The sequence below is a fragment of the Penicillium concentricum genome (assembly GCF_028827145.1).
Source record: "Penicillium concentricum strain IBT 3081 chromosome Unknown utg000006l_segment0_segment0, whole genome shotgun sequence".
NCBI lineage: Eukaryota > Fungi > Ascomycota > Eurotiomycetes > Eurotiales > Aspergillaceae > Penicillium > Penicillium concentricum.
Window position 1 is genome coordinate 1,351,121 of NW_026622759.1, and position 12,309 is coordinate 1,363,429.

Here is a 12,309-nt window from a genome sequence, read left to right on the forward strand (position 1 = left end):
TGGGTCAATATATAAAATATGATATATAGTATTTTTAGGTCTAAAAAGATCATCAGCTCATAAATTAGGTCAATCTAAATAGGCGCAACAACCGCAAAATATGTAAGGCAACAATAGGGCATTTTCTTGTAGAAGTCCAATAACCCAGAAAAGAAAAGCATCTGTCGCTTCTGACTGGAATTAGCTATGATGATGTATTTGAAATGAATAGGATAGATTCAATCGGATATTGATCGACAGATAATTTGCTATATCCATACTAACCCTATTTCAAGCCTCTATATATTGAGGGATTGGGCTTCAATCAACCCACTAAACCCCCTTCTTAGGCATCTTTGCCTTGGGATTATTGACATTTTGGTATATGGGGACTGGGCTGGGGATGTTATTGTGTTATATTCTCTAGAATGATGTGTGGTGAATTTTACCCCGCGGTTACTCAAAGCTGCATATTCTGAGAGTCATTTCCTATTTCCTGTTTGGATTCCTAACACCTCCCTTCGGTTAGAAAGGCTTCACAGTCCGTTGAAACCTCGGCGGCTGACGAGTAAACTTCTCTGGCTCATCTCTCGCCCCTTCTTTCCAATAATCAAACTCCATCCACGCATTCTCAGGCATCTGCGCCTCAGTCGCCTCCAAAAACTCCCCAAGATCAGGACAAAGCGGCACAACACCCGTCTCAAGAACATACTGATCCCATAGCTTAAGTAACTGCTTCATCTTCTCCGGTTCGGTCTCGGACAGATCGTGAATCTCCCCGGGATCCTCCACGAGATTATACAACTGCCACTTCTCGGGTCCTTTAGGCTTGGGAATAAAAACGATCTTCCAGTCCGCACAACGCAACGCAGCCCGTCCACACGTCTCCCAGCCCTGAATAAACTCAACCGGGTGGATTCGCTCTGCTGCGCCTACAGCCCAGGGGTGGAAACTTCGACCACGCATCTCGACAACCTCACGACCCTGGTACATCGGCGCCGGGTGTTTAATCCCCGCCATATCGAGGATCGACGGGGCGAGGTCCATAACCGTGGCGAACTGATCCGTGATCCCGCCCTTACCGGCTGCAACATCTGCAGGGTTGATATCAAAGTTCTTCGGGAACCGACAGGTAAATGGAACACGCACACCACCCTCAGTGGTATACGCCTTATACAGTCTCGAGGGCGCAGTAGCAGCCTGCGCCCAGCGTGGACCATACCAGATAAACGAGTTCCCGTTCCCGAGGTTCTCAAGACTGTTATCGTAGTATTTCTGCAGATGCGGCATGACGCCGTTCTTAACCATCGGATAGGCTTCGTAGGCAGCGCCCTCGGCTCCATTATCAGACATGAAGCAGACAAATGTGTTATCCAGCTCGTCGATAGACCGCAGGTACTCAACTACCTTCCCGACATTCGAATCAATGCACTCAACCATCCCGGCGAAAACCTCCATCGCAACGGCGGACTTCTTCTTCTCCTCGTCGCTGTACTCCTCCCACGCCTTGACTTCCTCCGCTTGCACGGGATGCGGCTCGACGTCCTCGCGCACCATCCCTAGCTCCTTTAGACGCTGGAGTCGCTTTTCGCGGAGCACGTCCGGACCGGAGTCGTACACACCGCGGTAGTGGTCGATATACTCGCGCGGAGCTTGTAGCGGCCAGTGCGGCGCTGTGAAAGGGAGGTATGCGAAGAACGGTCGGTCTCCGTCTCCATCTGGGCCTTCGCTACCACCGCTATCTTTCCATTCTTTCAGGTAAGACACCATCTTATCACCGTACCCGTCGGACGAGTACCAATCCTCCGGGATCCGACGCACATACTCTCCATCCTCCATGTGCAGAGCGATATAGCTCGCCTCAATGAAAGTCGGGAGGTGGTCTTCATCTTTCAACTCCGGCTCGAAGGCATAGTGATTTGAGCAGGCGGGTAAATGCGCGAACGAGCGCTCAAAACCACGCTTGTGCGGTGATCGCTCTGGTGTCAAACCCAAGTGCCACTTCCCCGACATCACGGTATGATACCCCCCATCACGCAGTATCTCCGGGAGTGCCACGACCCGCTCATTGAGGTATCCCTCGTACCCGGGCATTCCGCGCTGCGGAGCGGTACTCATCTTTGATCCTTTCGGACCGTTCTGGCCGGAGATGTTGGTCCATTCGATTAAGTTTCCTAGACCGGCGATGTGGTGGTCTGTTCCCGTCATGATCATGGCGCGCGTGGGACTGGTTCTTGTGAGTTCGATGTTTGATTAAGAGCTGACTTGGGAGAATTGAGACTTACGAGCATGCTGCTGCTGCGTGGAAATCGGTGAATCGGAGTCCTTCTTTGGCGATTTGGTCGATGTTAGGCGTGCGGATTTCTCCGCCGAAACAGCCTACATCGGAGAAACCGAGGTCGTCGGCGACTATGACGAGGAAATTGGGGCGTTTGGTTGTCATTGTTTACAATGATGAATGAATTGAGGAAGTGAGGGGGAGGTGATGTTGGTATGTATTAGATCTGGTAGATCTCGCAGATCTGACCTACAAGCATACAAAGTACGAGGGTCGCCAATCGGCCATCGGCCGTCGGCACGTAATGCGGAGTGTATCCACCAGGGGCTAAGAGAGAATAGGCCAATGACATTAGAATCACGCAATATAATTGAAGTATATCAAATGTCAGACTCTTATACTTCTAGTTATAGGTTATAGTTCTTAAGCTTGTTGGGATGGGGTACATTCTTGCTCTTTGGCTGCTGGATGTGGTAATTGTGGGCTCTACTTCTGTCTGAAGGAGACTTGCCGTCTCTCGAGATTAATTGGATGTTCGATGGGGTTGATGCAGCTGGGCGTGTGAAGGATCCTGCTCTGGACGCTGCATCGGATTGCGCATGTCGAGTCGACCGCTGGACGGTCATAACTTTGCTCTATATAGTTCCCTCCCTACTAAAAACCATATCGATAGAAACAATTCATTTCCACCTGCCATGTTATTCATATAGAAAATACATCATAGGCGAATGCCCACAGCAACAATCCACTAGCCAATCGCCTTCAAGGCAGCTAGAATCGACAAAAACACAATACCGAATATCACAAACAGCTTGATCCGTTTACTCAAGGAATCAAAACGCCAGACACCCTCCAGTTCCCACTGGATCGCAATTCAATTCAAAAAATCCAACGCCAGACAGACCTGCTGCCCCATTACCTCCACATAAAAAAGTCGTTATCACATAACATCCCACTGTTCACTCACACATTGATCAAATCATCAAAGGATGTATCCTCCGCCGAAAACGAATAAGATCCTTCAGAGACAAGCGAAGCCTCCGACTCGCGTCGGATCTGTTGTTCGAACGCCTCGGCCGCTGCCGCCGCCGCCGGTTCGAGCTGTAGAGGATCATCGAAGCCGAACGACATCGATGTCGGCGCGGGCGCAGTTACAGGCACGGAAGTCGTCACCGGGGGAGCTGGGGTTGGTTCGAGCGGGGAGACGGAGGGATGATCTTGGATTCTGACGGGTGATTCCTCCATTCCAGACGGGGCACCATCTTTATCGGTAATTTTCTTTACCATTTGCGCGAGATGAAGTTTAATAGGTTCATCACCACACTGAGCATGTTTGAGGACCTCATTCTTCAACCCGAGGATCTCAGAGCGCAATCGTGCAATTTCCGCAACAAGCTGTTCCCTTTTCTCGGACTGTTCCTTGAAATTGAATTCCAGCTGCTGAGTATGTTCTTTCTTTTTCTGACGACACTTGCTGGCCGCAAGACGATTTCGCTCAAGGAATTTAGCCCTTTTGGCGCGTTCGTGCGGGGCATCGTCAAGGTCCGGGCTGAGGCTAGCGGCGGCGGTTTTGTATTCGCGCACGCGCCTTCGTTTGCTTGCGCTTTCCATCATGTCTAGAGAGAGATGGTCACGGCCATCGTCGTAAGGGGGTGGAGTTGGTTGGCCATTTCGGACTTGGGCGTTTTTGAGGTCTCGTTCGAGTGCGGAATTGGCAAATGCCGAGTCTTTGTCCCAGCCCGCCATTGATGAGACGGGGCTTAGACCCCAGAGTTGGTCGTCTTCTGGTATTGGGAGGCCTAGGAAATCACCTGAGAAGGAAGATGTGAATGGGGATGGACCGAAATTGATATCTGTTAGGCCTGGGGGTAACCCTGATGGTAGGCCCGATGGCATTGCAGATTTGAGGTTAGACATGTCACGGTAGAGAAGCTTTAGAGAGAAAGTTTTTCCGTTTCCTTTCTGAGAAAGAAGGAAGTTAAGAAAAGCTCTTGCCCTAATAACCCTAGAGAAAGTCTCTTGAAGTTTGGAAGCTTTCGTCGGTGCCTGAAGATGTGAAGGTCCAGGTGCGGTCGACCTGTTTGAAGCCACGGTCGGACAAGACTTCCGTCCAGAAGATCCGAACAAATGGATGTTGTTTAGTGTCACTAAGAGGGAGAGAGAGGAATGTAAAGGAGAGAAAATGAATGATTGGTTTTTTAATACCTCCCCCCCTCCCCCTTTCAGACTTAGACCAATAAATCCAACTCCGCCTAAACAATAAAAGTCCATTAAAAAAAAAAAACAAAGGTCGAAACAAAAAGAATGGTATCCAACAGGATTCAAAGCCGTCAAGGAAAACCCTGGAAAAAACAGGGTTGGGACAGAATTCCCTGGAAGTATACAGCTTCTAGAATAGTCCAATCACAGTCTTTACCTATTCTCGGCCCACCACATACCGTCCACTTGTCCAATGTCGCAGCTGTCGATGCACAAAGTGCCAATTATTGAGCATCAGCCCTGCCACGCGTTGATCATCAATCTCTTGTTCCACCTCGGTCCCATCTCGGTCTTGCTTAGATCCGAGGAGGAGCGGTCCAAACACCCGCACCAACTCGTGGAAGTTCGGACTCGCCACTGGATCACGGAGCTCCATCCCGGGCTGCTCCTGGGTCTCCGCAGTCACCAGTAAGGAAAGTAGTCCAAATACCGCACAGATAAGGTCCCGTTGCATCTCCGTCACAAGGGCAATGAGCGCAAGGCACATAAGCTGCACTCGGGCGGCAGTCGTTGGGCTCGCCTCAGAGATACAATCGGGCACACGGAGAGGATAGCATTTATCTGGTATCGAGTGGTAGTACATCGCCCTTAAAACCTGGTAGAGCCGGACACTCCCGAGGATCCCGTTTGGAAGCCCCGCCAATACGGCCTTCAAGGCCCAGGCCACACTCAGCACGGGCGCCGAATCTTCACGGAGCTGCGGCATGGCAACCACCCGCATGGTAAGGGAGATCTTAGACTCATCTTTCTCCGCTTCCAGCACTTGGCTGGCAAAGTGATCATATAAACGAATGGCGGCTTTCAGATCGCCGGACTGGATGAAGATCTCGGGAGTGTCAAGACCTGCAGGAACCCGAGTCAGTCACGTCATGACGTAAAAAAAGAAACCCCGCCACCAACCATATTTGTGCAGAAACATCAGCGTTGCTACAATGTACGCGGGTAGCTGCGCGGGACAGGGGGCCAATTCCGTCAGCATAAGATAGCCGTGTCCTCCAAGACGAGCCAAAGTCTCGATCGATCTTCCTTGCAACGAAGTCATCGGATCGGGACGGCGCAGATTGGCAAAAGTCTTCATTCGTCGCAGCTTAGGAACTGGTGCCAAAGGAGGTGTGTCGGGAGCCAAGTTGGATCGCACCTTGCGAACTTTGCCCAACAACCCAACTCGACGACGATTCGCGCCTTGTTCCTCGACATTGCCCGCTGCTAGAATCTAGTCAGAGGCAATTCAAGCAAAAGCAAAGGCAGACGTACGTGGAGAATCACCAACTGGAATCGCAATCGGGATACCAAACTGAGACGCCATCTGATTGAAGGCCGAGATAGCCTTTGGCGAGTCAAGTGTGCTAGTCCAACTTGTTTGGCTCGTCGCCGAGCTTGCCCGATGAGAGCCCGCACCTTCGGGCCGGGCTGGCTCAATAACTGGTTCGATTGTGTCGAAATCAGTTTCAGCGATAGGCTCCAGTGTTCCTTCAGAAGTCCTCGATTCCTCTCGGCTCGTGCCTGCACTATGCCTCGAGGATCCCACCTTTTCTTGTCGGTCGGTGGCCTTCCCATCTGAGAATGGGTCCGAGCCCTCATGTGAATGATTGTTGTTGCTACTTTCAGCGTCATATAGCATCAGTCCGGGCCATCCCCACTCCTCCAAAGGTTCTTGAATAGGCATCACGATATGCCGGGCCGGGTCTCGGCAAACAGTATCCTCAGTCTGGCTGGACTCTTGAGAAAGGGTCGTCTGAGCGCTGACCTTCCTTCTTTCCTTCGGTTTATCGAATCTGACAGACTTGCCAGCGGATGTCTCCGCGGCATCTGGCTCAAATGGATTGGAGGACAACGGTATGGAGCTCGGTCTCTCTTGACGGGTACCCTCCTGTGCGGTTTGAGGCTGTGTGTCTGTGATGGGGTCATCTTCCTGAGATAAGCTGCCACGCAAGCGAGCATACATTTTCCTCAGACGCCTGGTGCCATTCTTGGACCGAGGAAGCTCGCCAGTGTCTTGGGTATCTTGGACGTTCGATCCAGGTTCAGCATTGTCAACAGAGGCTACTGCGGCCGAGTAAGGTGGTTTGTTCGCGTCAGCGCTAGCAGGTCCAACTTCAGTCAGGTCATGGCGTTGTAGTTCATTCGAGGCGGTTTCTGGCTGGGTCTTCAATGTGTCTCCCTCGGACGCTGGATGCCGTCGTGGCCAAATATTACGAGATGTAGCAGGGTTAGGTGGATCAGATCTGGACCGGAACACAGTTTTGAGACGCCGCATGATTACGTTTGGATAATGTATACGAGAGGAAGAGATGGTGATGAAGTAAGGACAAGGACGGGGCTCGTGTTGTGACTTGGCCAACCTTGGCCTTATGGAAGGAGCTGGGATGAGGAAGCTACGTCTGCCTTCCTTGGACTAAAAGACCAAATATAGAACTCAAGACCCCTAGACAATTTGTCTGGATTAAGTCAATATCAAAATGACATGGGTATCAAAGAAGACTAAGATAATGCTTCAAATTGACATTCAAATCTTCCTCTATTTCTGTGGGCAATAAAAAAACAAAGCCGGTTTTGAAAACCATGTCATTACCTCTGTACATTCGTAAAGCCCAAAAAAATAACCCAGAACAGTCATAGCCTCGCCGGGCCCATGTGTTCCCAAGCAATGTTATTGTCTTTCGAGGTTTCCCTCAGGGCAAGGGCAGATCAAAACGCCGGAACCATGCAAAAAGGAATATGTATGAGAAAAATCACGAATTCCAACTCGAAGCCGATCATGCTTCCTCATTCTCCCCCTCAAGAAGAATGTAGTGCAAGATATCACTCAGAGTCAGAACGCCCTTGAGCTTGAAGTGCTCATCCACGACGACGAGACGGTGCACTCGGGATTTGCGGATAGTATCAAAGATAGTATCCAGACCATCATTCAATGAACATGTGTAGATACCCGGGAAACCCTGCGCAGAACGGTAAGCATCATAACTGATATCATCAGTCATGGGAATCACATACCGGAGAACGTTTCTTCAAAGCTTCTCCAACCGTGAGACTCAAATCATCGTAGAAACCACCCTTAATCAAAGTAATAACATCGACCGACTCGAACACATTATAAACCACGCCTTCCGAGTTCACAATTGGCACACTGGATATGCTGCGCTCGACCAAAATATGGATAACATCAATGACGGGGGTATCCATCGAAGCCGTGGCAACGTTATCGTAAGATCCAAGCAAAAGCTCCCCCAGCGGACGACGCAGCTGCTGCGTATCGGGGACATTGACAGCGACGAATTTCAAGATCCGGTATTGCGTAATGACGCTAAGAACGTGGGGCCGATCGGTCTGGCTATCGCTGGTGACGAGGGGAATACGGCGAGCGCGCGATTCCAACATGCGCCGACAGGCATCGTAAAGAGGGCGCTCCGGGTCGATGGAGACGGTCTCCGGCGGCGCCACGCCTAGCGCTTTTTCAACATCTGTATATTCCCGTTAGCTGCGGGGTGTACCTGCAGGAATGCGACACGGAGGGGGCCCAACGCACCTCGCAAACTGTCCAAGCGGAATTGATCGATCTGGTCCAGTGCGGCGGGGTTCTGGAAATAGTATTGGATGACATTGATGTAGTCGGAGGTGGTCAGAAGACCTGCGAATTTGGACGCTTTAGAGTCCCACAACGGAGCTGAAACGATGCCTGTACCTCCCGATTCCCGGGTTCTCAGTCAGTTGGGGGATGTTCGGGAATTTTGTAGCAAAAGGAGGTGGAATCGCAACGTACCGTTTTGAATCAGAATGTTCAGACTCTCCTTGACGGAAAGCGAGGTATCGAAGATGATGAGTCGGAAGCTGAGGGGCAGGACATCGTAGGAGTTTCGGGCCTTGAGGAAATCGCGAATGGCACGCTGTTTGCGTTAGTCAAGATCTGGATATTCCGCCTGGTGACTCCATGCAACACGTTCACAATTCCCATGTCCAACGTCAGATATAAAGAGGGGTTCTTTTCCCCTTGAAAAAGCAAAAGTGAAAAGACTTACAAGGCCCAGTCGCTCTTCCCGATCGATCGCTCGCTCGGAGGCCATTGGGGGGGGCGTAGGTACGAGGATGGGCTGCACGAAAGGCGCGTGACCAGAGATGAAGGTCCCGACGAGGGTCTTCCGCCTTTCGATATGTGGGGGGTGGATATCCTACGCAATCGGAAATTAATAGGAGATGAAAATAATGGAATTTAATTTTTTTCCCTTTCTTTATCAGATTATCACATTCAATTTATTATTTCGAATGGGGGGCGCTGCAAGTACGCGGGCTATACGGGAATATTCGAATGATCCTTGTTCAATATGTAACTATACGACATATATACCCGTGACACCTGGTTCCTCAGGCATGAATATAATTAGGAAGAGTTGGGGCAACTGATTTCCGGATATAAACCACAATATCACAGAAAATATCCTCATCAGGGCCAAACTCATGCAGCTCATAACCCTCCAGCATTGCTCTGACCCGTGGAGAGTCAGGATCCGTGCTAATGAGGTTAGCACATGGAACAGAGGGGAGAGGACCTGATACTCACTACCCCTGACCAAGTCCATCGCAGAATTCCACTCGACCCCAGATAATAACTGCAGGTCGAGCAATGTCGGTAATAATCTCCTTCACAGGCACATTCGGTGCTATGGAGAGTATGACCGAGTGATCGTCCACCTCGAGCCAACCACGCGGATCATCAATCACCTCGATACCTTCTTCGTCCAGAATCTTCTTATCCACCTCGCTGTAAGCTGGGTCTTGTGAGTAGCATAAGACTTTCTCTTTCTGATCTCTTTCTTTTAGCCATTCTATCACGGTAACGAGGAGCGCATGCTGAAGTGCAGAGGACCACCCAGCGCGAGTGTATAGACTACCGTCCTCATTGAAACGTTGGTTGGACATCGTTCCAAGAGCAAACGCGACAATCTTGTTAATTTCATGGTCCTTTGCCGAAGATAACAGAACTGTCTTGAGGTTTTCGCAGGCTGGGCTCTCTTTCCATTCTTGGGTCTTGTCATGGAACATTTTTGCGACAAATTCACGGTCCAGGGGTCCACGCCGTGGAACAATTTTCTCAAGCTTGCTATCCCATTCGTGTGTTTGATGCATGACATTGACTGAGCAGGGCTCCCAGTGCGATAAATCATATTCTCTCCGGTCAAGGTCGTTTCTGAGAGATGCTCGACACTGATAATCGAGGACCAGTTCCTTGCTGGGTGATATCAGTTCTCATCATAGCACACATGTACCTATTAACGGCATGTACTCACCACACATATTCCAATTCCGTATCATCATCTAACACCCATGGCTGAACCTTTCCCGTGTCCACCTCGTACTCAACAATCGCGCCGGTTATGTCTTTCGTGAGTATTGTGTCGCCTTGCGATAGGTCTCGCTTGGTCTGGTCCCACATATCTTGGATTAACTCTTTGGTGAAAAATGGCACACCAGACTCGTAGAGTCTATCGATTGTTGCCTTTGCCTCCTCCGAAGTTAGTGTCTCCCTGGGTTTGGCCAGGCGACAAGTAGTGTATGCGTAGTCAAGGTCCAACCGCGAAATTCGTTCCGCCATGGGCTCTGAATTGTTTATGTCGCCCATTTTGGCGATATGAGGGTCAAAATTAGAAAATAAAGTAGTTTGTTTTGGGGCAGTGCATGTAATATAGCTATGGCGGCTGAGCCAGCGCATCCATCTCACTCTCACATGTGCGGGGCACGTCTACTCGATCAACAGGAATCAAAATATCTATTACTGGGATTTGCTGTACAGATTATAAGATAATATTACTAGCTGAGTGTAGAGCGCTTAAAGAAATAGCATTTTTCCATATTCCCCAACTATAAGAAAATCCGCCCAGAATATCTAGAGAGCCCATAAGGTATCCCGAGTCCCTGGCTGTGACAACCTTCTCCTTCCGGATATAGATCATAGCATCCTGGAAATTCTCCGCATCTCCAAGTCTATGCATGTCGTAGTCCTCATCCACCATGTCCCTAATACGGGAAGTATCACGGTTAACCCTAGTGAGCATGTTAGCTTTGGAACCGAGAGAATGCACGTCAAAACGTCCAAGAAAACACTCACATGTTCGAATTAGCTTGAACAGCAGCCCAGATCATAATAGCGGGTCTAGCAATATTCTCGATGATTTGCTCGGTAGGCACATTAGGTGCTATAGATACCACAACTGACTGTTCATTGACCATGTCCCAGCCGACAGGATCATCAATCATGTCAAATTCGAGCTCGGCAAGAATTTCTTTATCGGCCGAGGTGTTAATCACATCCTGGACGTAGCAGGAGAGCGTCTTGCCTGGGCCGTTCTTTTTCAGCCAGTCCTTCAGGGTAAGAAGGAGCGCGTGCTGGAAGTCAGTCTGAGGGTTATATGGTCGTGACAGGCTACCACAGGCAACTCCAACAATGTTGCTGATCTCATGACCGCTAGCGTTTTCAGACAAAATTGTTTTGAAGTTCTGGCAGGTTTCGCTTGCCTCCCAGGACCGTCTCTTCTCTTTGAACTCCCGAACCATAGTCTCAGGGTCGCGTTCGCCGCTCAAGACCTGATACCTGCTGTAAAAGACTTCTAGAGGGGAGAAAGCCAGAATTCCAACTTTCTGATCCCAGTCGATATTCAACTTGAGTTGTTGTGCGCCTCTGTATGCTATGCTAAGTGTAAAGCTAGATAAGATTAGCTCTAATTGTAATAAAGCTGCCAGTGGTTATGTTCAGCATGAGGTGTACGTCTTACCCGGCAAGCTTTCCTTCAGCCTTTGGTACCACACCTTCGATTATATCACCATTCAGGTCTTCGAGTGTGAATTTACCTCCCGCGGCGGGTAAACTCTTCAACTGCCTCCCGAGGCCTCGAATCCTTTCTTTCGTGAAAAAGGGTATGCCGGACTCATACCAGGCATCGATATGCGCTTTTGCATCCTTCCTTGCCTGTGTTTTGCTAGAAGTACCTGACTGGAGGTGATACTCCAACGGCTTCAGGTGCATGAAATCCATGTAACCCATGATGCTTTGTGTTGAACTAAGTCTTGAGAAATTGGAATCTGGGTTGAATGTCGAGAATGAGCTGGGTATTTAGCTCTATTTATACACCCCCGAGGACTATTTTCAGAAGGGTCATGCCATTAACATCTAACAGGAGTCAGTGCATCACATCTTTTATCACATCTGCGTGGCTGGTTCTCATCCATTTGATCAACACTCTATACCCCTGTTTCAGTTATTCCTGTTTCCCTTGTTGGTTGGACTATAACTTGCGAGATATGACTTTGTAACCTGCGCTACGCGCCTAGGGGTATATTATAGGAAATATATAGGCTGTGATGCTGAACGTTGGAAGGAATGGGCGAATGAATGGAGAAAATAGAAGAAGCGACCCTGATGAGCTGGCGAGAGCCATCCACTGTTTTCTTGCCTTATAATAGCCTAGGCCATATATACAGGGCCATTCACGCAAGGGCAACACGAAAAGGTTGACACGATGTTGACATGCAAAGATTATTGGACTGTACTGCTCAGCGGCTATTTTCAATCGACCTGTTGGACAACGTATTGAACTACTATTGGAAGAAGTTGTTGACGAGAAAAGATGAAACCATTAGGGACAAGACCTGAATGGTGAAACTATCTAAACTATATAAACTATATATTATAGTGAGCACCTACTATTAATAGGCCTGTAAGGGTATGAATCCTGAAGTATTAGGCTAACAGGGCAGGGCAAAAACAAGGCTGTCAAAGTGTAGTGAATCGAGGCCAACTCATG

At 49.4% G+C, this 12,309-nt stretch overlaps 6 protein-coding genes across 6 annotated transcripts; all 6 read right to left on the bottom strand.

The window, feature by feature from the left end:
* Positions 1-504: 504 nt before the first annotated feature.
* N7517_010696 (arylsulfatase) lies at positions 505-2,422 on the bottom strand (the record flags this gene model as incomplete). Its single annotated transcript, XM_056728419.1, has 2 exons — positions 505-2,206; positions 2,265-2,422. 2 exons carry the CDS (start codon positions 2,420-2,422, stop codon positions 505-507), a joined length of 1,860 nt encoding a protein of 619 aa, XP_056574234.1.
* A 242-nt stretch (positions 2,423-2,664) lies between these two features.
* On the bottom strand, positions 2,665-2,883 carry N7517_010697 (uncharacterized protein; the record flags this gene model as incomplete). The annotated part of the gene is made up of 1 exon (XM_056728420.1): positions 2,665-2,883. One exon carries the CDS (start codon positions 2,881-2,883, stop codon positions 2,665-2,667), a length of 219 nt encoding a protein of 72 aa, XP_056574235.1.
* A 337-nt stretch (positions 2,884-3,220) lies between these two features.
* atfB (bZIP transcription factor atfB) lies at positions 3,221-4,174 on the bottom strand (the record flags this gene model as incomplete). The annotated part of the gene is made up of 1 exon (XM_056728421.1): positions 3,221-4,174. One exon carries the CDS (start codon positions 4,172-4,174, stop codon positions 3,221-3,223), a length of 954 nt encoding a protein of 317 aa, XP_056574236.1.
* Positions 4,175-4,673: 499 nt separating this feature from the next.
* On the bottom strand, positions 4,674-6,773 carry N7517_010699 (uncharacterized protein; the record flags this gene model as incomplete). Its single annotated transcript, XM_056728422.1, has 3 exons — positions 4,674-5,359; positions 5,417-5,722; positions 5,771-6,773. The coding sequence occupies 3 exons, from the start codon at positions 6,771-6,773 to the stop codon at positions 4,674-4,676; spliced, it is 1,995 nt and encodes a 664-aa protein (XP_056574237.1).
* A 499-nt stretch (positions 6,774-7,272) lies between these two features.
* snf4 (AMP-activated serine/threonine-protein kinase regulatory subunit SNF4) lies at positions 7,273-10,130 on the bottom strand (the record flags this gene model as incomplete). The annotated part of the gene is made up of 8 exons (XM_056728423.1): positions 7,273-7,455; positions 7,511-7,977; positions 8,043-8,192; positions 8,277-8,400; positions 8,533-8,682; positions 8,912-9,023; positions 9,072-9,740; positions 9,799-10,130. The coding sequence occupies 8 exons, from the start codon at positions 10,128-10,130 to the stop codon at positions 7,273-7,275; spliced, it is 2,187 nt and encodes a 728-aa protein (XP_056574238.1).
* A 172-nt stretch (positions 10,131-10,302) lies between these two features.
* On the bottom strand, positions 10,303-11,549 carry N7517_010701 (SRR1 family protein; the record flags this gene model as incomplete). Its single annotated transcript, XM_056728424.1, has 3 exons — positions 10,303-10,552; positions 10,617-11,210; positions 11,281-11,549. 3 exons carry the CDS (start codon positions 11,547-11,549, stop codon positions 10,303-10,305), a joined length of 1,113 nt encoding a protein of 370 aa, XP_056574239.1.
* Between the last annotated feature and the right edge of the window lie 760 nt (positions 11,550-12,309).